The sequence below is a fragment of the Poecilia formosa genome, unplaced genomic scaffold (genome assembly GCF_000485575.1).
Source record: "Poecilia formosa unplaced genomic scaffold, Poecilia_formosa-5.1.2 Scaffold103, whole genome shotgun sequence".
Classification (NCBI taxonomy): domain Eukaryota; kingdom Metazoa; phylum Chordata; class Actinopteri; order Cyprinodontiformes; family Poeciliidae; genus Poecilia; species Poecilia formosa.
In genome coordinates, this window is record NW_006800042.1 from 297,025 (window position 1) to 323,584 (window position 26,560).

The following is a 26,560-nucleotide window of genomic DNA, read 5'->3' on the forward strand; positions in this document are numbered from 1 at the left end:
GCATTACTCTGAACCTCAAACAGGGAAATGTCTAGAATGTTAATTGCATGCTATTCGCACATGCTTTCTAATTACTTTCTTCATGCTACTGGGTGTAAATGAAAAGTAAGAAAACATTCTCCGGTAACTACAAGGAAGCACTATTTTCATTCATTTATTTATTTATGGCTGTGGCATAATAAGTTATTTTTTTATGAGTAATCATGCGCCATGTTTCCATACACAGCATGTTTCTGTATCAGAACTAAGAATTTCAACTCTTTTCTAAATACTTTGATGCACTTTAATGAGTGACGCATGCTTTAATGCACAATTAGAAAATACTCATTCACTTACTAACTTTATGATGGATTCAAAACCTTTATCCAACAACCTGTTGCACATTCTTCTTTTTTTTTCATGTTATAGAATAATAAAACATAATCCCACTCAATCAGGTCAGATTTTAAAGCTGGTCATAAAAATCCTGATAAGTCCATCTTTGTTTTCAAGGAACATTTTATTAAAGTAAAGCTGCTGAGTTTTAATGTTTGTGTTTTCCTTCAAAACTCTCATCTTATGTCTCTCTATTCTCATTTCTCCAGGTGTGTATGTCCATCTTTACTGCAGACTGAGTCATACCCTCTTCTGTCCGAAGAGTCTTGGTAAATAGCCGGCCTCACAAAGCCGAAGGATCTCGGCTCGGCTGGTAAATAAAGCCCTCTTCCCTCCACGCAGCGTGGGAGAAAGTGCCGCTGCAGTGCTGGTGTGGCATCTCTGTGAGCCTGATAGCTGGAGTGAAAGCAGCGTTGAGAGATCATTTTTCAGTGCGAGCCACTCACCTTTCATTGCCATGGCCCTGTAAGCCGGCTGTGAGGGCCGGGCTGCCGGTGGGAACGGACTCGGACTCTCACGTGGACGCATTCTGGAGAGAGGCGCGGTGCACCCATGCAGAGCATCTCCCTCATGAGGCTGGAGGCTCGTACATGAGCGAGGAGTCATGTGATTGCTTGGATGACCTTCCTATGAGATTAAGACACTTTTACAGACTTTTTTTCCTCCCCTTAATGCCCAGTGGGTCTGTACGGTGGGAGCGGAGTGAGGGCTGGTATTGATTCCTCTGCTTTATGAGTTTTCTTCACTGTGAGAGTGTTTCTGAGAGGCAGAGGGAGCCAGCATGGCCAAGCCCCTCCTGAGGATACAGCGATACTTCTGCAGGAAACCTGTCCGCTTCTTCTCCCTCATCCTGCTGTACCTGACTGCAGGGAGCCTCGTCTTCCTGCACTCCGGCTTCGTCGGGGACAGCGGTCCCCGTGCCCGAGGGGGCCGCGACTCTGTCGTGGCTTCGGAGGCGGGCGGCCGGGCTTCGTCATCGGACACTCGGGGGCTTGGCATCATGAGCAGGGTGTTCAAGGAGACGCGCAGAACCGGTCGGAGGTTTGGACCTCGTTGGATGAGGAAGAGCGGACAGGGGGGCTACAAGACGGCGGGAAGAGGGGGAGACTACACCAGCAGCTGGAATCGAGCTCTTAAAGGACGCAATGCCAAAGACGTAGACGATGGAAGAGGTGAGGACAAAACTCCGCCTGTTACAATGTCTCATTACTGTTTCAGTTACATAATTCCAGAGTGCAACGAATTCCCTTATACGGAGAGTACGGAGTTTAAAACAGGTGCAAAACATCTGCAGTGTTCCAAAGTTAGACTTTAGTGTGCAAGGGAAACAAGAACAATACCCGGTGGGAGAGTTATAGGGATGTGGAGCAAAACCTACTCATAATAATGGGTGAATTGGCAAGCGCACATGCAGATCGTGTCCCACTTCATCCTATTGCAAAACCGATGCTCAAAAATCTTTGCAGCATCCGTGCAGCTTGGAACTGAAAGCCGTATTTGGTCTTCTGAAAGACCTGTGAAGAGTGAGGTGAGATAACAGTTAAGTCCTCTGTCTTATTTCTTTTTTTTTCCCTGTGTAAATCCTGCAAGGATCCCAGTTTCTGTCCATAGCTGGAGCTTTGCTTTGGCACATATTCGGCCAAACGAGACTACGGCAGCATCTAAACGGGGACATGTATGTAAGAATTGCAATTTGATCTGGGATTATTGCAGGCTGCTGTGCAGCCCGTTTACATGTAAACCCCGGGTTCACATGGGACGTGATGTGTGACAACAGAGGTTTCTGCTGTGAGGACAGGTTGCCTCTTCAGATCTGACACCTTTAAGCTTGTATGGCAAAATGTTTGAAGTAAAAATAGCTCTTCAGATGGTATCATCAGTTTTGTCGTCTTAGCATTCTTACTCAAAAACAAAAATCTGGGTAAGGGTTCACATTGACAACAGTTGTGCACTAAGTCCAGTCTGGGTTTTTGAAGTCTATGCTGTTTTTGTTCCTTCTCTAAATAATTTGAAAAGCATATGCTTTATTACCACTTATATTTCAAAGGAACTATGTGCATAATTATTGTTTGGCAGCTGCAGTTTCCAGACATTTCTATTATTTAAAGTAATTTTAATGAGATATCAGAGAATCTGCCAGAGTTCTGTGGCCTTGCAAAGCAGTGGGTATACGATTAAAATCTCCACAAATAATTTAAAATTCCTCAGCAACACAGGTCATGGCAAATTCATTATCAGTGAATGTTGAGAGTGCACAGGAAGGGAAAATTTAGATTTTAAGAAGAGCAAATTTTTATTACTTAATGATTTGAAATGGCTTTAGTTTAAGCTCATTATCATGAATCAAACCAAAATTTCAACACTTTTGGAAAGAAAAGATAGAGTTTTAAGACGGATTTTTAAATGAAGGATGCAGGTTGACTTGAAATACATGTTGGGCTTAATAAAGTGGGGACTTTGTTTATTCTCTCAGTAAAAACTAAAAAAAGAAATAATTAACCATTTGGTTTATTTACAGCTGGACAGACAGGCAGATGACTTCTCTGATATTTGTCATTTATTTGAGCAAAACATCCGGTTTTACTTCTGTAGATCAAGTAGAAGTGAAACATATATTTGATCTATTAATGCATCTCTGAATTCCTAACAGAGATAAAAAGCAATGCACCTCTCAGTTCTGCAGTACTTGAATTCAGAGTGTCAACAAATGATCAACTATCACTCCCACCAAATTCAGTCTATAAGCCAACCAACCAAGCTACACACTCTTTTGTATATGCTACGATGCACAGCTGGAATAATCTTGTAATTCTTCCATTTTCTGTAGGATTCAGAAATTCTACTCTATCAAAGAACCTGCAGCCATTAAAAAAATAAATAAATAAATCCATTAACCAGAGTGAAACATTTTGAAAGTTATTTGTTCCATTACATCCAGCAGAAAACTTACACAGCCTTGCAGAAAAAAAACAATCATAGTCTACCACCTGCCTAAGCTGAGGGGTAGTTGAACGAAACACAGGCATTGCTCTGCTCTGGAGGATCCCAAAGGATTCCCAGGCCAGAAGAAATATGTAATCCCTCCAAAAGGTTTTGGGTCTGCCCGAGGGTCTCTTTGCAGATAATCAGGAAAAAACACCCAGAATGCACCCTGATTAAGTACCCGAACTGCCTCAACTGACTTTGATGCAAAAAGCAGCATCTCTACTTTTAGCTGCCTAAACTTGTTGTCGTGTCTCTTGAGTCGTGTTTCTTTAGTGAAGAAAGGCATTTGGCTTGTATCTTTTGGTCATGATTGATATTTCTTGACTGTAGGTGAGGCTAATAACTTAGCCTCATTACATTGTATTTTTGCTCTTGTTCTAAAAAGGAAAAAAAAAAAAACTCTTGAAGTAATTGCAACCATGAAACAAAACGGTTTCTGAGCCAACTCTGATTGACTCAGAACAAGAAAAGAAGAAAATGGCCTAGTCAAAGTCCAGGCTTAAATCTTACTGAGATTTTGTGGCATGACTTAGGTCAAAATTCTTTCACATAAATACAAATCCCGGTGTCCAACGAGCTTATAATTTGATTTGGATGGCTTTTTGCCCCTTACTGAATGAAACTGACTTGGAAAAACTAATTTTGTATTTACTCGGGTCTTCCTCGTCTGACATTGAAATAAGTTTAATTGCCTCAAACAACGTAACGAAAACGAAGCCAAAACAGAAGAAATCTCTTCGGAAGACGACCTTTTCGCAGCACTGGAAGTGTTTTCCTTCTGCTTTAGCGTTGGAAGAGAGAACCTGTGAAGTCAGGCTGCCGATTTTGAACTCCTGGGAAAGCCTCGAACATCTGGGAGTGCGAGGGAGGTCAAGCCAGAAAAGAAAGCAAATACTGTATTCATCTAGAAACCCTCTGAGTCACAGTAACCTGCCCCACTGTGTCACGCAGAGCAGAATATCAAAGAAGAATATTTTTCTAGCTGCAACAGATCCGAGCGATATCTCTCCCAGCTCAAGGACGAGAAAACCAACAAGTTTATGGTGCACGCGGAAGCTTAGGGTTATCTGATGAAATGAAGCTCTCAGTCTCGCTCGCCCCTCCCTCGCCTCCTTGTTTCTCTAATGCTAACCGTTTGGGACAGCAGCTGAATGTGATGATAGAGTAATTAATAGCTTCAAAGCATTTGTTGTCCCTCTTGCATCCAGCAGCTCTCGTCACACTTTGCAGCCTGAAAACACTCGTACGTTGCACCAGACGTTACGTTCCTCCCTGTACTCCGAAAGCCCGTCCCTCTCTCAGGCTGTGAGCTACAGACTTTAGGAAATAATGTGATTCACCATGCAGGCTTCAGCAGATTTTTGTGCTGCGTGCTGCAAAAAGAGCAGAATGCTGCATATGTCCCATGTGAAAGTTGGAGGCGAATCCTAGAGAATCGATATGCTTAAAACACAAACATGACTCAGCCGGGCGCAATCAGGTGCGTCTGAAGTATCATCCCTTTGTGCTCGTGTTGTTCTGAGTCCAAACATGCAAAGCATTTAATCAGCACTTCGTCACAGATTATTTTTCGGCTCAACAATAGTAGCGTAGGAGGATTACAGCCTGCAGCAGCTCACCACAGGCTGCTTAAATGCCATAACAATTAAACTAATGCAGGGCTTTCCCCCTCATCTGGACATCATCAGGCTCAGGGAGGTACGGCGCAGATGGTCTCCGCTTCCTTGGTGCAGCTTGTGCTGACCGGTTAAATTGGAGAAGATTGTTTTTTATTAAAGGCAAGAAGCTGCATAAGGGTCAGCGTTTCGCTCTGCAGAGCCCAGCCCCCATTCACACGTCTGAGGAATGCAGCCAGATGACTGCCGCTGCGGCTACAGACCACTAGAAGGAGACGTGTGTCATAAATAAATGAAATGACTGCCCCAGTTTGTGTGTCTTTGCGCTGTGAAACCTTGGAAAGAAAACACACTGTTGGTTGGATATTTCTTACTTCTGATGCTTTTGTAAAACATTTTCATGTCTTTTCCCCGTATCTAAAGTGGATCTGCTCCAGAATGATGTATGAATGCTAAATCTGACTGTACGTTTCTGTCATTTTCTTACTGGCATTTATTTATATTTGATTCTTTTCCAGCAAAGTACATTGGCTGCTACGTTGATGACACTCTGAAAAGAGCCCTGAGAGGAGTGTCTTTTTTTGACTACAAAAAAATGACTGTATTTCGTTGCCAGGACAACTGTGCTGAAAGGTACGACTCAGGCAAACACAACCCTCATCTTTTACTGGTTTTTATCTTTTTCCAATGCTGAAATTACAACAAGATAAGAGACATTAAGTAGAGTACTTTATTAATTATACTGCATCAGAGGTGGTAAGATAACAAAAGGTCTGATGTTGAGATAATGACATCATTGATAGTGATATTGGCGAATGAGGATCTGACATTATAGATCTAAAAAGTCTTGATAGTACAATGCTAATATATATTGAAGACATTAAATGCATTTTTCCCATCTAAAGTTTCACTGTGATGTAAACCCACATCATTTTTTTTTTACAAATAAAGCAACCTTTAAGAAAGTTACTGAAATTATCTGAAATGTTATGTAAATCTGAAAGTGAGACTGTTTTGCCAGATGGTTTTCTATTAAACATCCCACAGAAAATTTCCCACCGAAGTCCGTTGAAAATCAAACAAATATCATGAAAACGTTTATTAAAATCCAAAAGAGTGGCTGAAGAATGAGAAAGTTTCAGATTTGCAGTAAATGTTCAGCTAAACTAAATTATAGGGTTTTATAGCTGCAAGCATTTAAAGAGTTGAAATATAAAACTGTTTAATATATGTACAAAAAAATAAAGTTTTACCTTTTGAATTGGAATTACCTAAATGAATCGACTAACTGATGTGTTAACTTAATTTAGCTACTTTTATAAAGAAAGAGAAATGTACTTTTATTTCTTAAAAGCATTTAAATTAATTTAATAATCAGCAGCATGCAGTTTGATGCCGTTTTATGGATTGATAAAAGACACTTGATGAATAAATGAGGACAATCTTGTAATTCATTAATTTCCGGTTTCTGCCGCTTTTTTTGTCTTTTCATTTCTGAGACCTCAAAACCAAACCAAAAAATCTGCATCGGCCAGGAAAGCCCGATCGGCCCAGTTCTCAAAGATTTCTCTTCTCCTTTTTGTTTTAGAAAAAAAATCTGTGCTTGCTTTTCTATCTCGCCACTCGTTTCTTCCCGTCACCATCTTCCTCTCACCTCTTTTTCTCCTCCCCTGTGGAATCCCGGGGACGGCTCTATCAAATGCATTAAATTACACCCATCACTGCCTCGCAGAGCCGAGAGCAGGAGCGAAGAAAGATGCTTGTTTTCGGCTCCCCTCTCTCTCAGTTTGCGTCTCTTGCCGCCTGTCTGTCTCCCAGGGCAGCAGGTTAATAAAAACAGACAAACAAATGAGGTGCGGCACACAGCAGCACACAGAGGTTTGAGTATGACTGACAGCTCAGGGGATTCATCCCGTGTCTGAGCTATGTTAAACGTCTAATTGCATCTAAGAGGTCTTTTGGGAGTCAAATCCTTCATAAAGGAAGGAGACAGGTGACCTTGTGTGATTCGGTTTCTGTGTAAGCCACACACCTATAATTGGCTTTGTCCTAGAGGCCTGCAGAGGATGCAGCACAGCTCATTTTTCCGCCAGCAGAAGGAGATCTCTTACTATAATGCATTTCCATTTTTTTGCCTCAGCTTCCCCGGTGCACCGTGTGTTTGTTTTTATCGATTACAGCTCACTCTGTGGTTCAGAGGGATAAAATATATCGGCCCAGGAAGGATTAAGAAACACGACGAAGGCTCGGCGCAAACACTTGAACCTCTCTGGTTTCCTTCCTTCCAGAGGGTACATGTATGCGGGTCTGGAGTTTGGAGCAGAGTGCTTCTGCGGGCACAAGATCCAGGCGCCCAACGCTTCAGAGAGCGAATGCAACATGGAGTGTAAGGGAGAGAGGAGCAACACGTGTGGAGGAGCCAACAGACTGTCCATCTACAGGCTGGAGCTGAGCCAGGAGTCGGCGCGCCGCTGTGAGTCTCTGCCTCACACAGGAAAGCCAAGTGATGGCCTGTGTTGTAGGTCACGATGGTTATTTTTCCTTCTTTATATCTAAAATTGCCTCTCAGGCAGTAACAGCTGGAGATGGGCTCCAGCCGCCATGGCCCTGCCAGGATATGTGGGTATAGATGGATGCTTGAAATTGTCATAAAAAGGGTGAGGGTTAAAAAAAATGTGATGAAACAAAATAAACATAAAGCAGCAGAGAACGCAGTCAAAAGCCGAAAAGAACGGAGATTATAAAGTTAGCGGTGACAAAATCTCAAACTTCAGTTTGAGCTCATGGAGTGAGGACGGGTCTTGATCTCCTGCGTAGGATTTTCTTTTGCTGCAACATTGTTTTCTCAAACTCAACTTCATGTGAGACACTTCTCCGCATTTATGTGTAACCCATAAAGTTTCTACTTTAAATATTTAAACTCTGCCACCTGCGTACCGGGGATAAGAAAAATAAGGAGATACATTTTCCAAAGCCAATGTACAGATGTGTTCATGGCTGTGCAACGCAAAGAAAATAAAAAACACGGAGCGAGTTAAGTCCTCCACCTGCCGCCTTGCCTCACTGTGGATGCAGTTCATGCTGAGTCAAGAAGAGGTTTTTTTGTTGTTTGTCTCTTTACTTTTGCCTCAGGGACTGTTTACATTCTGTTATAGGTTTTGATGATGAACACAATGATTTCAATGGAGATTTCCTCTGAAGGGGCAGTATTATGTCAAATTTACTTCTTTGAGCCAACATCACAAACATATCTAGAGAGTTGCTTTGATTTTTTTTTCCCCCATGCACGTTTGAGAAATCGTTTAATCTTCCACGGCAGCAGAAAACGAGCGGTGTGACCAAGCGCTGCCTTTTCGACGAAGCTCCTCCTCCAGAGCTGCAGCCTGCAGGCCGACCTTCCCCCTCACATAGCAGCCAGGGACGCCCGGTGCTCACTGGCGTTGAGAAAGACGATTTGGAGAGAACATTTAGTATGATTGTTGGACGTTACCAGACATTTTGTGTTAGGAGAGGGCGCATCGTAAGTGAAAACCGCTGTGGAGAAAAGCATTTTCTTACTTGATAAGCTTTATTCTCATTCACAACACCTGAGGCACGGTTTGGCTGGAAACTTTCTGCTTGAGGTTTCCATTAGAGTTATGACATAAACTATATTGTCTAGGCATCTCTCAGCACTGTTGTTTCTTCCCCTAAATCAAAGATTGTAGTTGTTTTTTAATCCTGGGGCAAAAAGAGTTTCCAGCGGCGAGACAGTTTTTTTTGTCACTAAGGAAAAATGCATTCCTTCCACCTGTTTACTTCTTTGGGTTTGTGTAGTAAAGGTGCAGATTATGTCCTGAGGAAGGGAAGGAGAACCACTTCCTTTCAACACATTTAAGCGAAGATTATGCTTTTTTTTTGTCAAGAACTGATTTTCTGTGATTACAGCTGAAAATTTCCAGGTGGTGCCACTAGAGACCCTATATCATCGTCATCAACATATGTGATTAAATTACTGTTTTGGTATTGACATCTCAAATGTCTGCCCATTTTTCTTTTTCTAAGTTGGGGTCTTTAGATTTTCTGGGCTTAAAATATTGTGTTATTTTTATTCTCCTTTTTTTTTTGGAAATGCAAAAACAAACCTGAATTATCTGTCATAAATGCAGAAGATGCCATACGGATACGTATGGCATCCACGTCTACTTTGGAGGTTGAAATAATTGTTTTAGTTTTGGATTATTGCCACAGTTGGTAGCTGGCCACTGTTGTTTCCCTCTTTCCCGGGAGAACTGCTCTAGCTATGAAGCCGGCCGTGCTCTGCATGCTAAACGCTTGCTGCCTGCCGCTGAAATGCTGCAATGTGGCAGGAAAATTACTGTTTGGAGACAAAAAAATGCTTTACCTTAACCTGCTGTCGAAGTTTAAATTAGGTCGTAAAACATCATTTGAATCGAGCCGCCTAAAACGGGGATTTGTTTGATTCTTAATTGGCTAAGATTTTTTCTTTGAAGTCTAAAAATGTCCTCTCCCTCAAGCTGAGGTTGATGTTGCACATCCTCTTTTCTCTTTACTTTTCCTTTTTCCTCATCTGTCAAATAACCATTTGGTTTCACATTTATCAAATCAAAACAGTTTATCTTAAATCTAACCCATCTCATGTTGTTGTCTTCTTGATTATTTTCATTTCTGCTTTTCGGCTCCCGTGTTTGCCTTCCACCGAAGTGCTGCGCAAGCTTTTCATTCACCTCTCGCCTGCATCTGCATCATGTGAGGCTTGTCCCAGGCATAAATGAGGAAACAAAATAAATGTCCTCTTGTGGCTATTTGGGTTTTTAGCCACATGCAAGCTATGGCTTTCATATTTTGTCGAACATTTTCAGCATGCATTGTTTATATGTAACGCGCTGAAATTGAAAGCAACAATTAAGAGGGAATAAAATTAAATAAAGAAAAGTTGAAAAGAGTTTATCAGACACAGTGATGTGGTGGTACTTGCCTCTCTTGCTTTAACAGCAAACATAATCAGAACTGCAATCACAACTACGACAAGAAGAATGAAGATGAATCATTAAAAAAAGAACATTTTAGTTATAAAGACGAAGCTTTCATCTTGAACTCAGCTTTTCATTACAGAAATTACAGAAAAAAAAATTCCTGGAATTATTTAGAGCCTGAAACTCTTAAGTGGCACGCCGTCGTCTTACCAAAGAGCAAAACATGATCTCAAAAGGACGTGAAAGACTCTTTGCTGTTTCGATGGTATACGGTGCATCCATCAGCTCCCAGGGAGGGTCTGTGGTTAAAGGTCACCATCACACAGCAGGGTTGTGCACACTGTTAGTGTTTTTGTCTCCTGCCAGGCCAGGGCCTCAGTGGATTGGCGGAGAGTCCCGGTGGGATCTCATCATCAAGGGTCAATGGCTGGGAGCGATTTTAGGGAGGCTGTGCTCAGTAACCAGAAAGCTGGACTCGCCGCTGTGTGTTTTGTCCTGTGGTGGTGAGTAACACCCCGGTTTGTTTTTTGTCTCCTTTAGATGGCAGTGCCATTTTCAAGGGCTGTTTTCACCGGCCAGACAATGTCACAGCAGCTCTTCCCTTCAGCGCTGTCATCCAAAACATGTCTGTGGACAAGTGTGTGGACATGTGCACAGAGAGGGTGAGTGGGTGTGTGTGTGTGTGTGTGTGCGCGTGTGCGCCTGTCCTCACTGTCATAATGCTGTTTGTTGTACCTCAGGAGAAATCGCTGGCAGCTCTGGCTGGAGAGCGATGTTACTGCGGCTTCCCGACTCCTCTCTTCTCCCTTCATGAGCTGGAGGACGAGGACATGTGTCTCTACCGGTGCCCCGGAGAGGAGTTTGAGAGCTGTGGAAATGACAACTTCTTTGTGGTGTACCAGACACAGGTTCAAGGTAGAGTTTGGTGTCTCTTGACTGCAGCCACTAGCAGTTTGTAGTGCAAAGACGAGAACAGAGGATTGTCGGCGAAGAAGAGGTGTTCGCCACATCCTGTGCGGACTTTCAACTCTTGGTATTTTTGTCAAGCTAACAGTTTGACTGCTTTTAATGCATGAGGTCAGAATAACGCAGTGCCTGCAGCTTTACACAGAGTCTTATTTTAATTGAATAGAACATTTTCTGACTTAGATTATAATTCAAGTTTGCAAAAGATTATGATATGGTACATTTTATCATGCTACAAGGAGATTTAGACATAGTTTTCATTTCTTTTTGCAAATAAGTCTGTCATGCATTTGTATTCACTCCTCCTTTAGTTTGACACCCCTAAAAAAATTCCTAGAAAATCTCACAGTGCACTGGTGTCTATCATCCGACAACAGAGTACAGCACAATGTACCAAGACAAGACTCTCCACTTAAAAGGAAAAGCTAAGCAAAGAGATTTTTAATCACAGCAACATTCTAGAGGAGTTGCAGAAACCTGTGGCTCCTGTGAGACAAAAGATTAGCCTTTCTGGAATACGGAAAGAAGAGAGATGTTTTTAAAACAAGGCTATAGTCACAGCAAGCATGTGGAAGAAGGTGTTTGATCAAAAGAGACCAAAATTGAAGATGCAAAATGATCTGTGGTGGAAAACTAGCTCTGCACTTTTTCATGAATACTCCTTCTCCCACTGCAAAACACAGTGGCAGCGTCATGCTGTGGGCGTGCTTTGCCTTTGAAGGCATAGAGAAACCAGTCAGTGTTGACATGAATGTAGATGATCCTAAATACTGCATAGTGTAATCTTTGAAAAAACCTGTTAGAGGCAGCAAACGACTTGAGACTGAAGTGGAGGTTTCCCTCCTGTAAGAAAACAGTCTTAAACATAAAGCCGGAGGTGCAATTAAAAGCTTTAGATCAAACATATATATGTGCATTCAAGGCTCAAACTTAAATCCAATGAAGAATTTTTGTCTTTAGATGTGCAAACCTTGTAGACACACCTGAAAGATGTGCAGTTGTAACTGAATCTTCTTTTATTTGCAAACATTTTGCCACTTTGCAATAAGGCTCTGTTTGTCCATTGCAAAGAAAATCACACGTATTACTTTCGAATGCTTTTGCAAAACACCACATATTTGTGTAAAATAAAGTCATTTTTCTAACACAGGTCAGTGTTATTTCTGCTCAGGGTTACTTAAGAGGCCTCCCTTGAACTGGCGTTCTGGAATCTTTTCTATCTGCCTGTTGTCATGTGTATCAACACACACACACACACACACACATACACTATGACACTGATAAATGGTGCTACGTGGCAAAAATTGTGTTCTCGTGGCTTTTTCTTCTGAAACATTCAATTTTGACTTTGAGCATACTTCACAAAGAGACAAAAGAAAATATGACGGTGAAAATAGAAATGTTTTGTAGTTGCTAGAAAACAAATAAAGGGAAAAAGCTAAAAGTTAACTGGCGGACATTGTATGTATTATAATTCAGTTTTGTTTGGTAAGTCAATTTGAATCAAGGCCTTTGCAGCAACAACCTCAAAACTGATCAATGTTAAATAATAATGCAGGAACAGACAGGAAAAAATAGAAACGATTATTTATGAAATCCAGTGTTGCAGAATTTTCCCTGCTTACGGCATCAGACTTCTGACCTCTGACTTTTTTGCTTTGCTGGAGGGTGAATATTCACTGACTCATTGCTTTGTTATTATATGTTGGTGTGTTACCAAGCCTACATCTTATTCCTCAACGCTTCAATCTGTAAATCCACTTATTTAAAAAATCTTTTTGTGGCAAGCAAGATCATGAATCACATAAAACAAAAGAAACATTAAAATGCAAAATAAAAACAAATAAACTGGCGAGAAAGAAAACAAAGGAAAGTAAGATATGACCTTCATGGAAAAGCTGCATCAGTCCTAAAAGCATCTCTACCTCTCTAGTTTTCTTGTAGAGCTGAAGTGCATTGAGTTTATTTAATCTCTGACCTTATGTTTTTGGGACCAAAACAACGATCTTCTATGAGATATGTACTCCCTCACACTGTGGCCTATGAGTGCCACAGAAAAATAAAGTTGAATTTATGTTTGTATAGCATAATAATCTGTTAAAACGCTGTAATCTGTAACCAACAATTCAGCCCTGAAGAACCTCACACAATCTTTATTTGATCAGATTAAGAAATACCAAATGACACAAACTTGACCACAGATCAACCAATTAACCACAGTACCAGATTATGCCACCCGTTTCTGTATCAGCCAGTATTTTGAGGGTGAACTGCATCAAACCCAGCCATGAAACGTAATAAAATAAATAAAGGCAAATGCATGAAAAGTGTTGTTCAAACAAGTGTCATTAAAACTTTTATTAATGCAGACTCAGTGCAATGGCCTGACTAACAACCTGACCAGAATGGATTTGTTGATAAACTGCCTTTACAAAGATCTTTGCTGAAAATGTTAGTTTGTGTTAGAGCTTGTAATAATCTAATATTGAGGCATCAGATTAGGCTTCCTTAACCCTCTTGCGGTCTTAAGAGACAGGGTCATTTAGACTCCACAAGGTTTTTTCTCTGTGCGCGGTCTGGCCTTGACCCCGTGAGCGCTTTTACAAGTATTTTTTGTTGTTGCTGTTTGTTCCGGGAACTGACAGTCTGATGGCACAACTCCCCCGCTTCCCTGCTGTCTGTGACATTTTCTGCTCTCCTCCTGAGCGTCATGCTAAGACCACAGGAGGGTTAAAATAGGGTCTAAGACAAATTATCAAATTAAAAGAGAAGAATTTTAGTCCATTCACCATTCAGGAAGAAATGTATTCTTAATATGAACTGTGATTTAAAAAAATAATCATATCAGAAACGAAACCCAGTATTTATATCATTAAAATTAATTATGAAATAATTAATCTGTGTCCTGCATAATTGTTCCAATTTTCCTGAGTGGACCAGATTTTTGTGCTTCTGTAAAATGCAATTCTTCCTGTTTTTTTTGTGAAAAGTGATAGAAGGATGGAGAAGCATTTTGTAAACAAGTTCCTTATATTTCTTTGCCTACCAGTGTTTGTCTGTGGGTTGACTGTGTTGTTGAGGCAGTGTTTTCTTAGGACAGCAGACAGCTGTGGCTTAGATAAGCAGAAATGCTGTTCAGTAAGCAAAGCAGAATATTAAATGTGAAGACGGAAGGACAAAAAAAGCTGAAGTTAAATGTGAAGCCTTAGGAAGTTGATACTTCATCCCCTGCTTCAAATCCAACATTTATCGTAACTCAAGTGTGATTACACCGAAACATCACTTGGCACTATTGGAGAGAATAACACCCACACACAAATGAAAAATATCACCACTTTGACCTTCTCTAAAATGGCTGGTTGTGGTTTTATTGTGTTAATGAGCAATAATTGACCGTTAGAAACTATTTTAGCTCGTCTCTCTCAATAAATCTAGATAATGCATCAGTGTTTTTGTACAACAAATGATTAATTTGTCTTGTTTACTCTGTGCTCTCAGATAATCGCTGCATGGACCGACGCTTCCTTTCTGCTCGCACTAAGCAGCTGGTGGCGCTCGCCAGTTTCCCAGGCGCCGGCAACACCTGGGCGCGCCACCTCATAGAGCTCGCCACCGGCTTCTACACGGGCAGCTATTACTTTGACGGTTCCCTTTACAACAAAGGTACAACTCAGCATGTGATATTATAATGTAAAGCTCTACTTTTGGGTGTCTCATGCATTTTGTTGTTGGTTTTCATCGTTTCACAGGCTTTAAAGGGGAACGCGACCACTGGCGGAGCGGGAGGACGATCAGCATTAAGACGCACGAGAGCGGCAAGAAGGAGATCGAAGCCTTTGATTCGAGCATCCTCATGATCCGAAACCCCTACAAAGCCTTAATGGCAGAATTTAACCGCAAATATGGCGGGCATGTTGGGTTTGCCTCACAGGCCCACTGGAAGGGAAAAGGTAAGCTACCGAAAACTGAGGTTAATATTAATAATTTACCGAGTCTATGAATAGATACGAGAGAAACTGCGGGTGTGAGCTTTGTGTTTTTTTTGTTTTTTTTTTCCATGAAGATGGTAGAATAGCAAAGAGGTTAAATTATGATTCATGATGACGCAGTGTGGTGAAGAAATTAGGGAAATGTGGGTCAAACCCAAGACAAAGGTTGTTTTTTTTTTAATCTAAGGTTGTTGCTAAAACATGCACATGATTTTTACCTTTTAGAGAAATGAAACAACCAACCAGAAAGCCACAGTTTTTGTCAGTGTTTGGTCATCAATTCACCACCATTCATGTTTTGTAGACTCTTGGGGTTGTTTTACATTTGAATGCCCACTACATGTATGAAAAAAAACTGCATAAAGATAAAAAAAAAAAAACGTTTTAGATACCCTTAAAGGTGAGACATGTGGCAGTAACATTTACTGAGATCTTGCTGTATCAGCTCGTCTGTGTTCCCATTATGTCAGTAACATAACTGGAACTGAAAATAACTCATGTTTCTTGGTCTGATCAAATATCAATTTACAGGAATCTCCTGACTAGTGATCCTGAGAAAATGTTTCTGTGTGAACTTGTTTTACCGATTTGAACTGGTCAAATTTGTTGCTCAGTGTTCATCGAAACTTTTCTGGGGAGTCATTTGAGTTCACTTGTCAGCAAAATCCTTATGCCCAGTCACCAAAAATTACCTGACTCATCCCCCCAAAAAACCTGCTGATTTTTGACAAAGTAGACATGTAATTCTGTAACTTTACACAACTTATCTGCTCCATGCAATTAAAAAAAATCTTCTGCTACTTGAATCTCTTGTGTTGAAGCAGGACACATTGAATTCATGCAGTTTGGTTTAGCTTATTTCACACCCTTGGTTTAGCTTAATCCGCAAGATAGCACTAAAGGCTGCCTCAGCTCAATAAAATACAACAGCTGCATTGAAGCTGTCACTTTTAGGGTCCACACAAATGAAAAAATTCCCATTATAATGAACTCATCACTTCATTTTTTTTTTTTTTAAAGAATGGCCCAGTCAAAGCCCACACCAAATCCAATTGAAAATCTGTGGCCATTTTTTTTGGGGGGGCGGGGGCAAGGGGTGAGAAAGAAAAAGGCAAAAATAAATAAATAAAATAAATAATGTATCATTGGGCTTCTGCTTCATATTCGAGCACTGCTTTGTGGTGTTCTGTCACATCCAGTCACATTTAAAACATTGAAGTTTGTGGCTATGACTTTACAAAATGGAGTTTGAATATTTTTTTTTTGGTAGACCCTGGAAAGTTGTATTTATACATCACAAGCAGAAAGAACCCCACAGAAAACCTTCATGAGTCTCTGTGCATTTTGAAACAGCATAATAACGACTCAGTACAGTCAAGTCAAGCCGACGCCCTGAGCCCCCGTCTCATTTATCATGACACAAGTTTACAAATTAAATTCATCACGATTTGCTTTGATATCCCTCATATTTCCTACATCGTGGGTGATTATCGTCTCTCCAGATCCACCCTCCCCGCTGCGTCTCCGTAACCATGACAGCTGGTTTTGTCTCACTTATGTGCCGTCTCTTCAGCTTTTTGTGAGGTTCAATTGATTTTCCAGAGGCTGGAGAGTTGCCTACCCAGCAGTTGTCTCTCTTTGTCAGAGCATCAGCACATTTGGCCTGCCATTCCCAATGAGCGTTTCCTCCTTTTGTTGTTGGGCAAATCATGCAGTGACATCAGTACACAGAAAGTTTTTTTCTTTTTGACAGCTGCCAGTTCAAATAGAGAGAATGACTCCAGTCAGAGTGTCGGCATGAGACAGTGTACAGAGCCGTGTCTGATTTGATACGCTCGTCTGAGGCCCACAGTGAGGCGGGTTCAGATGAAGTTACTGACATTGATTCACTTCATCTTGACCTCATAAAGTCAGTAACTTATGAGCATGGAGCAGTTTAGTTCGAAAGCCGTGTCTTACAAATCACACCGACTTATTTCCCTTGTTTGGTGTTTAATTCTCTTCAGTAGTCTAATTTCGACAGCCTGCTTTTTACACCAAAGGCATTGGTATCCTTTCACCTTTTTTCACCGTTGTTCACTGAAAATATACCTTGTATACAAGGCTTTATACTTTTTGTATCATGCATTTCCGTTCCCTCTACCCTGCTGCCCCCAAATAAAGCAGAATGCAACATTTGTTCTGCCTTTCAAACACTGTGAAGTGGAAAGTCGGGAGGCAGCATCATGCTTTGATTCTGCTCGTGTTGCAGCTGCCGTCGCAGGCAACGTTGGTTCCACAAATATTGATCCAGGACCGCTGCCATATAATTTTCCTTTCACTTGACAACTCTGCGTACTTTGTGTTGGTCCGTCATATAAAATCTCAGTAAAACACGTCGACGTTTTTAGAGGTAATGTGACAAACGGTAAAGGTTTTCAGGGGGTTGGATGTTTTTGCAAGGCTCTATAAACAGGATATTCACAGGAAAAGTTAAATTTATTTTGGTCTCCTTGTATTTTCAGCTCTGGTTTCTCTTGAAAAAGGAAAACACAATAAAAAAAGAAAACAGAACCAGTATGGTCCTGTGGTTCCTAAGTTCCTCATATTCACACTTTAAATGGCTTTACTGAATACATTAAGTTGTCAGACGTATGCAATGCTCAGATGGAGGCTCAGAGTTTGTCTAGTTTCTGTTGTTTTTTTTTTTTTAACCAAACTTTCTCATTGCAATCAGATGGAATAAGAATATTTTGTCTTCTTATTCCAGGAAAAACTCATGTGGTGGTGGTTCAGGAGTGGTTTAACACAGGAACTGACTTCATTTCTTTTCAACATTATATTTAAAGAAGCATAGGAAGGTTGTGCTTCGAGGATGATGAAGAAGCGCTCCTTGAGACAGAGGTTAGGGAGAGGAGACCTTCAGCTCACAATGAAGGAAACAATGACCTCATAAATTATCCTGATGAATCTGGATGCAGTAGCTCTCTTTAGTTTCTCTTTTCATAGTGTTTCATCCTTTTATATTACAAGTAGACACAACTTAAAGGATTCATCTCTCCATGAAAAGAAGGTTTATGAAAGCCTGCAGAGTGTAGCTCAACATAAACCAGAAACAATTTGGAGGGAAAAACAAAAAGTAGCAACATTGCTTATTTCTGAATAAAAATTATGTTCATTATTCAGACTTCATACTCCAACCAGAACAACTCCATCTCACCCTCTTGTCTTCTTCATGTTTAAACATTTTTATTTCTGCAGTAATTGTTCCCCTTTTTTGGAGCTGAGCTTCCTCTTTAACCATCTGACTGGAAATTCATGAGACTCAAAGATCTCAAGAATGTCATCAAGGACTAGAAATGAAGACACATAATTAAAAAAAAAAAATCTAATTTTGTTTGTTATTGTAAATCTAACAGAGTAGAAAAAGACGAACAAAAATATACTAAAAAAAAAACTGAAAAAAATTGCTGATTACCCCAACGTTTGCCTGGGTTACATCTTATTTCTTAGTTCTATCTCCAAATTTTTTTTTTTACGTTTTAAATTGAAGTCATTTTCTAGGTTTTAAATCAATGCTTGGTCATCATTTATACACTTTGACAAAAAAAAAAAAAAATTAACCCTCCTATTGCAATATTAAAGTTGCCCCCGTCATTGGTTTTGGGACATCTCTGCAGACTCAGCAGGCTTTAAACTTTAATGTCAGCCTCTCAGCAGCAGCAGCGATTCACTCTGATGCGGCACACGGCTCCTGCCAGCTTCTGCTTTACGCATTACTGTTGAGTAAAAGTTGCAGGCGAGGTTTTTCAGTGAAGTTCAGCTGCAGTTTGACTGATGACTGAAATGTCTACTTGAGACTTCAGGAACTACTTTGCACACCCTGCCCAAAAATTGCACCAGACCTGAGAGTTTAAACCACACCATTATCTTGCTCTAATCTCCTCATTTCCCCTTTTACTCACACACTCTTCCGCTCATCCAGGTTAAGTAAAGGGTACAATCTGATAAAGCAACTGTGGAAAACCAAAAACTGTGAAATAGTGCAAAGGGAAGAATATTTTAAAATCAAATCATCACTGCCCGGCTATAGTTACAGCTGCACCTCAACAAATCGTAAGACACGTGAAATTTGCTTTCATCTAAAAGGAGAACTTTGAATCATTGAGCAACAATCCAGACAGTCTACCTGTTTTTTCTTCTCATAAACTAAACATGTTTTGTGGGTTACGCTTCTGTTATCATTCATAATACTTCTACAAAGACGTAATTATTGGTCTAATTAAATATAAATTTTTTTCTGAGAAACTGAAGTTTGGGTTTCAGCTTTAAGCTACAGTCATCAAATCATAAATCTCATTTATACTACACTGAAAGGTTTGTCACGGCAACGTTTCAGATTAATGTTATATTCTTTTACGTTTCATTGACGTTCACAGCCTGTTTATCCGCTTTGTCTTGCAGAGTGGCCTGAGTTTGTGAAGAACTATGCCCCTTGGTGGGCTTCTCACACTTTGGACTGGCTGACGTACGGGAAGAACGTCCACGTGGTTCACTTTGAGGAGCTGAAGAGGGACCTTTTCTCTCACCTCAAGGGGATGGTCCAGTTCCTGGGCTTGAAAGTCTCAGAGGACCGGCTGCTCTGCGTCGAGGGCCAGAAGGACGGAAACTTCAAGCGATCGGGACTGCGGAAGCTCGAGTACGACCCGTACACTCCGGATATGCGAGCGAACATTGACGAGCTGATCAGGACCGTAGACTCTGCTCTGAAGAAAAGGAACATGTCCGGAGTTCCTGCAGAATATATGCCAAGATGATAAATGTGAATCGTTTTTAGTTTCTTTTCCCTCCCGTTAAGTGGAGGTCTCTATTAACAGACTCTGAAACACGTTTTTTTTGTTTTGTTTTTTTTCTCAGATTGCAAGGCTTAAATAGATTTTCTTTTTTTCCCCCCAAGACGTTTTTCTGGATTAGGTGGTGATGACACATCTGCTTCTGTATTTATTGTTTCTGATCCTCTGTTTTTGATTTCCAGTTGAATTGTTTTGCAAGAGTTATTAATCCAGACGACTTCTTTTATTTTCTGGGGAATATTTGTGTTTTCCTTTATGAAAACCACTTTATTCACTGCTCTATGCACATGTGCTCTGCAGGCATGTCCACATGCCTTAATACAGTGTTTCCCAACCCTGGTCCTCAAGGCACACTGTCGTTTTCCTGCTTTAATGTGCCCGACTCAACTGATTGCAGTTCAGCAAACACCTGTTAATCAGTCATCGATTGAAACCAGCTGGTCTGAAGCAAGGAAATACCTAAAACATGCAGGGCAGTGTACCTGGAGGACCAGGGTTGGGAAACACTGCTTTAATACTAAGAAGATAGTACAGCTGTGACCTCAGTGCAGCTTCTCTTCCCAGCTGTTTCCCCGGTGATGATGTGTTTCCAGCAGCATTTGGCACAAGTCATAGAAAACAGCATTGCAAAGAGTATTAAAAAGCCTCATTTGTACAAAACGAGTATTAAAGGAAAATCGACATTTTCAGTTGCTCTTTCACTAAAAACTCAGACATCTAGTCTGAGATATTGTTTAGAGAATGACGACAATAGTTCATCTCTGTTTCACCTTGAACTTTTTAAGAACATTTCATTTGCTTTTAAAGTAGATCTGGAGTTTCTTTTCATTGATTAATGTCCTCCATGTTTATTTATGTCTGGTGTACGCTGCACAAGCTGAAAACATTGATTTTTGTTGGGTGGGATGGGGTTTCTGAACACTGGATGCAAAAAAAGGAAATCCAAATAGCACTGCACTGTGCAACACCTTCCCCAAAGATCACCTAAGTTATCACAGTCACCCTGTAGGCTGGAGATCATCTTTACATGCAAATGTTTTGTTTTGTTTTTTTAAGGAAAGCTCTTAAAGCTGATTTCCACTTTATTACATTTTTTTAAAAAACAGTTCTAGAAAATTAGTCATTAGACATCAGTAGAGGTACTCTGGATTATTTGCCATATGTATACAAATAAATATTAACAAGAATCAAATGAAGAACACTGGCTACTGACTAATAGTCAAAAGACTTCACCTGACTTCCATTTTCAGTATATGACTATATTTTTATAGTACAGGATGATGACACTTCAGAAATATTTGTATGACTATGAAAAAGTGGGAGAAGCCGTTTCTCTTTTCATGCTTTAAAATGTTTGTGGGTTTGGCTTTCACTGACAAGCTGACACTTTCAGAGCAGGTGTCATGTCCGAATGTATTTTCTATGAACTGAATGTAAGGCAAGAACACAGAATAAAGGAGTAAATTAAATAAACAGTGAAGATGGGCTGCAGTTTGTTTTTGTTTTTTTCTCCCAGAGTTTCTAAAGCAAGTATTTTTCTAAGTGGCATTTAAACTTATCGGCAAAATGTGAAGGGTTTGTTACATCTTAGTGCTTCCAAGCCACCTAAAAGAAGAAAAAATAAATGTTATATTTGACTGCATTTGTTCAGGAAGGAAAAACTCACAATTATAAACACAAAATTAACACAACCACAAGCTTTTTTGAGGTTTTTTTTGTAGGATCTTTGTATAAAAAACTGTTCATGTAGATGCAGATGTCAAACTCTCTGCAATAAAATAAAGAGAAATGAGTTCACATAAAAAAATGACAACTGGAGGTTCAGATTATTCTAGAAAGACATTGAGACTGGAACAATAAATTATCTCAAAAACCACTATTCTTTCCTGCTGCATTACTATAAAAAGCTGCCTCTTGGCTGCTTTTCTAAAAAAGTGGTCTCCTAACCTTCCTGATCATAAATTACATCAAAGTTTTTTGTTGTCACATAAGATGGAAAGATGTTGCTAAGCGTCGTCACTTTGTCGTAGCCTAACAAAGCACAACTTCACGCTAACACTTAATAGACCGCAGAAAGATTTAATCTTATTTCACAAACTGAGCATGAACTGGAACAAATTAGCAGCTAAAATTTTCATGTTAATTAAACTAATAACAGTAAAATGCATTTTTATGTTAATATAAACACCCTGAAGCCTTTTGTTGTGAACTTTCATGCATACAGTCGTTTTATTTTAATCACAGGGAAACAAGCACTGGGTTGTCTGAACAGTGGATTCATCACAATTTTAGATTAAATTTGGATAAGCATGATCCTGAATAATAATTTTAAAAAAAGTCAATAAATACTCTGCTGTATTTATCAGACTGATTTGACTCAAAGTAACCAAATGTGAGACGAGAGAAGCAGAGTAAAACTCACGAACTGCACAGCGAAGAGGAACTGAAGAGATGTCTGTTCCTGTTGTTCAGGAAGAACATTTGCAGATGGTCATATTGTAATATTAGCGGTCACAACGTGTCAGAATGATATCCTCTACTTAACTCCTTTCAAAAGTAGCCCAGGGTGTTCAAACAACACAAACAGATATTTCTGGGGCATTAAATTTGTGCAAATGAATAGAACTTGGTTTATTTAATAGTGCAGTGGTGCTGTGGTTTAACTCATACCACAGTGCCACTTATTCCCATGACAGTGAGGTTTGTTGGCTTGTTGGCATTCACAAAGACACGTCCCACTTCCTTTATCACCTTTTCCCGTCATCTTGCTTTTGCCTCCTGTTGTTGGGTGCAGTTCTTGTCGTCACAGTTGAGATGTGATAAACCGAACAATCCAATCAGCACACAGAGAAAAGTCGTTTCATTGCCAAATGGTTGGAGTCTATCTCACCAAATTCTGACATTCACTGCAATGTGCTGCACAAAAGGAGTTCAGAGAGCCTTTCATGGATGACAATTGTTTCTGCTATTTGCAAATAGCAAACATTTGCTGGATGTGATGCTTGACAGCATGTTGGAAAGCAAACACACAAGTATTTAGCTGTATTTGAGAGGTCGAGCAAAGTTTTCTGTGCATTTAGAGTTCAGGAGATCTTTGCTCCAGGTGTTTACAACTCTGAGCTTCGATCAGGAGTGACCTGAAGAAGCTCTCCCATCAGTGTACCATCTGACATTGTTTAAAACATTCCCACTGGATCCTGCTGGATGTTTGACCTGAACAACAAAACAAGATATCAGTGCCTGGCCAAATACTGTATAAGGCTGAAGAGCACTTCACCTGCACTTGATTTGTGACTTTCAAACAGATTAGCACTAACTCCTTATTACATGAGATAAAGATTGTTAGTGGGACTCAAGTTTAGCAACACAAGTCCAAGTTAAGTTTGGATTTGTGTTGGTGTTTAGACCACGAATTTGAGCTGACTCTCAAATATTTGGGACTTCGATGTTACTCAGTTACAAGCCTACAATTTGTATTTCCTTCTCTGCTATGTGCACTCCATAAAGTCAAAAAAGAGGAACAAGTAGAAGTGCAGAAAAACAATAAAAAAATGTGAGTCAATAATGTAAACTGTAAAGAAAGAAATTATCCTTTGATACTTAATTTGGAAGTTGTGCCAGATGAAGAATAGATATAGTTTCATTCATAAAAGAGTTCTGCAACAGAACAGGAATCAAGTCATAATCTGATCATGTGCCAATCACATAGCAATAAACGCAACATAAAAATATAAACTTCTCAGTTTTAAACAGCCTGAGAAACAAGGGATGGTGATAAATTACAGATTTATTTGTTTGGAGTTGATTTAACCAAATCCAGAACAAAGATCCACCGTGTATTTTGTGAACTGATGGACTCAAAGCTAGTGTGAGAGAAAAAGTAACAAGGTAAAGTTCAACTGCAAGAGGAACTAAAGAGCTGCTTCTTCCTGTTCGTAAAGAACATTCACACATTTTTACAGCGTCTCTATTAAAAAAAAAATGTTGAAACGTGCAGCCATATTCGGTAAAAAGGAATATGCATTTCAATTAGAAACCTTGGTCAGAAGTACTATTTGGCTTTTTAGCAGGTACCAAACATACCTTTCATTAAGCCCACATTTCTATATTAAAAATGTTTCTTTTATTGATCTGACATTATATTTTAATCTTAAATGTTGTTTTTAATAGTTTTAGGTGGACAATCATTCTTAGCAGCACTAGCAAAGTGAGTTCTTCCAAAGTGTTGGGGATGAGCGTCAGCTGGGGAGAGACTTTGGCTTTCAATGCAAGAGTAGGGCATATATCTATTTTGACTAGATCTATCTCTATCAATCTCCTTTAAAATAATGAAATACTTGTCACATGTCACATAGTAGCTCAAGAAATATAGAATGTTGTCTAAAATGCACAATGGTAGCATTAGTATGCTTAGCTGCAACATTCCCGTTATATCATCTTGGGCGAGATTATAAATCCTACCATTCTGTAACTTCTGTCACTTGGTTTAGGACAGTTCATGCAGTATTTGAAATGAATACTCTGATTTGATTGAAAAAGATCCATCTGTGAGTGGCTGGTGGTGTGGTTAAATTACATGTGCTTTGTTAAAGCAAATACAAGGCCAAACTTGTACTCAGAATGCACAGAGCAAGAGAGCTGGAGCAGAGCTCACACTAGGACACACAGCGAGTGAGTGTAAGATTTAAATGCACACGCCACAAATTATGATTTGCTTACATAGATATGTGTGCTCACATCAGTTATATAGGCCTGCTCAAATATGAAATGTCTTCAGCAAGGTTGTGGGAAAAGTGAGGGCGTTAAACCAGTTTCTAATATGGGTGACATGGGCAACCACCCAGGGCGACATGTTGTGGGAAGTGGCATGAGGGGCCCCCCCCCCCACCCAGACCCCATGTTGTCAAATCTCCACCCCCCAACCTTCACCCATTCACACTCTCACAAGTGGAGGAGGATCTGAATGTCAACCACAATGATTGTGTCACCACTATTTTTTTTTTTTACCTGTGTATCAAAGCTGCCATAATTTTTTTAATATTATTTCTGATAGATTTTACACCTTACTTTAAATGCTTGGAGGAACCGACTGCTAAATGCTTCCCTCACATCAGATGCAAACTGGATGACAAAAGCTTCACATTGTGTTCATTGTCGCTGCGCTTTTTCTGTATGTTTACAGACCCATCATGTTTTTACCACAGGACCGATTCAGGTACCGGTAACATAACACATCATCAAACCACAACTCCCCACCCCCCGTCTGCAACTTCATGCCAGGACAGGGGCTGGAAAGGTGGTTCACCCAGGGCGCCAAAAGGGCCATTTTAACCATTTTATGAGAAAACGTGTGGGTGTTTTAACACCCACATCCCGCATGCGTTTGAAGCCCATGATTAGCAGAACTTGAAATGTCATTCTGTGAGTAATTAATCCATACAACGTGAAATAATTTAACTTTTCAATAACATGTTTTCTAGGTTACTAATAATTATTGTATTTGTGTATTTAGAGAGCTCTGTTAAGATATTCTTTAAACAAATTGTAATACTTTCAAATGTGTGCACCATATTCTTGTTTTTCTATTTGTTAAAGAACCAATGGGGCTTAAATAATGGATTCCTCCAAATACACATTTCAGCCGATTCATCTTAGGTTTTCCCCATTCAAGAGGAAAATTGTTGTTCAGTTAGTAATTTCTTTGTGTTTTTGAGAATATACTAGCCTTCTCAAATATAGATAAAATAATGACTAAAACAGATTGTAGAGCAACAAAATGAGCAGATTCAGTTTTTTTATTGAACAAATGACAAGATTTTATACATCAAATTACATATGTACACATTTCCTTACATGACTTGTTTTAATAGTCTTTATTAACACATTTTCAAGAAAGTGTGCAGCAAGAGATGACAACTCCACTCACTTCTGGTAAAAGCAGTTCAGAGTATCCAGGGGACAAAGATATTTTCATACACTATCTTGTTGCGTTGAACACTAAAGAGTGAAATCCGGGTTGTTTTCTGTGTTTGTTACTCTATCCACATACCTCTTTTTTCAAGGTAGGGCTATTCTGGTCCAATCTTATCACCTATGTTACTGTGGTCAACTTTGTTGCTGTTATTACAAGTTTCTCACATGGTACTCTGAACAATCAATTCAACCAATCTGGATTCAGCAGAGTCCAAAGCCAGTAAATGTTTCTGCTAATTGCAAATAGCAAACCTTTGGTGGATGTAATGTTTGAGCGCATGCTTGAACATAAATATACAAGGTTTTGGCTTTGGATGAGTGTGTTGTTTGTTTTTGTATATAAAATTCAATTGATTTTATAAATCTTGATCTTATTTAACACTTAAAACCATGACATTTACATCGCTTAAATGATTGTTTTTGTAGTAAACAAATTTGATTTCAATATACAATTCATGAAGTATACTCACTGTCAAAATATATTTCTAGACATTTTATTTATTTATTTATTTATTGCTTCATATAAACGTCCTCAGCTCTAAATGTGCGTGGAAGCTCTGCCGTCCATGGAGCTGGACCTGGACAGGTATCGACTGGTAGTGCGTCCTTCATCAGCCATTGCGTTCTCCATCTTTGAAAGCAAAGAGCTCTTCAGCTTCTTCTGGAAGTCGTTTCCCATGAAGACGTACAGCAACGGATTGAGGAAACTGTTTGCTGATGCTAAAATGACCCCCATTTGAATTCCAGTAGTTAAAACGTTGAGGTCGTATTGGTGGTGGTTCAGCTCCATCAGGACAAACACGTGGTAGGGCAGCCAGCACACGAAAAATGCAACAATGAGAGCAGTC

General features: G+C 39.9%; 2 protein-coding genes across 3 annotated transcripts in view; one reads left to right on the forward strand and one right to left on the reverse strand.

The window, feature by feature from the left end:
* The window catches only part of wscd2 (WSC domain containing 2), a 49,544-nt gene extending 28,321 nt beyond the window's left edge, over nucleotides 1-21,223 (forward strand). The window contains exons 2-9 of the mRNA XM_007559131.2: nucleotides 585-1,547; nucleotides 5,495-5,609; nucleotides 7,265-7,449; nucleotides 10,493-10,614; nucleotides 10,693-10,867; nucleotides 14,417-14,581; nucleotides 14,668-14,868; nucleotides 19,351-21,223. Of these exons, the coding sequence (XP_007559193.1) occupies nucleotides 1,157-1,547; nucleotides 5,495-5,609; nucleotides 7,265-7,449; nucleotides 10,493-10,614; nucleotides 10,693-10,867; nucleotides 14,417-14,581; nucleotides 14,668-14,868; nucleotides 19,351-19,703 (1,707 nt within the window). The 5' untranslated portion in view covers nucleotides 585-1,156 and the 3' untranslated portion in view covers nucleotides 19,704-21,223. The remainder of the gene's footprint in view (nucleotides 1-584; nucleotides 1,548-5,494; nucleotides 5,610-7,264; nucleotides 7,450-10,492; nucleotides 10,615-10,692; nucleotides 10,868-14,416; nucleotides 14,582-14,667; nucleotides 14,869-19,350) is intronic.
* A 4,295-nt stretch (nucleotides 21,224-25,518) lies between these two features.
* cmklr1 (chemokine-like receptor 1) overlaps nucleotides 25,519-26,560 on the reverse strand; it is an 8,492-nt gene continuing 7,450 nt past the window's right edge. Inside the window, exon 3 of one of the 2 annotated variants that reach the window (XM_007559132.2) lies at nucleotides 25,519-26,560. In XM_007559132.2, coding sequence (XP_007559194.2) covers nucleotides 26,251-26,560 — 310 coding nt within the window. In that variant the 3' untranslated portion in view covers nucleotides 25,519-26,250. The other variant, XM_007559133.2, reaches the window with a different exon arrangement.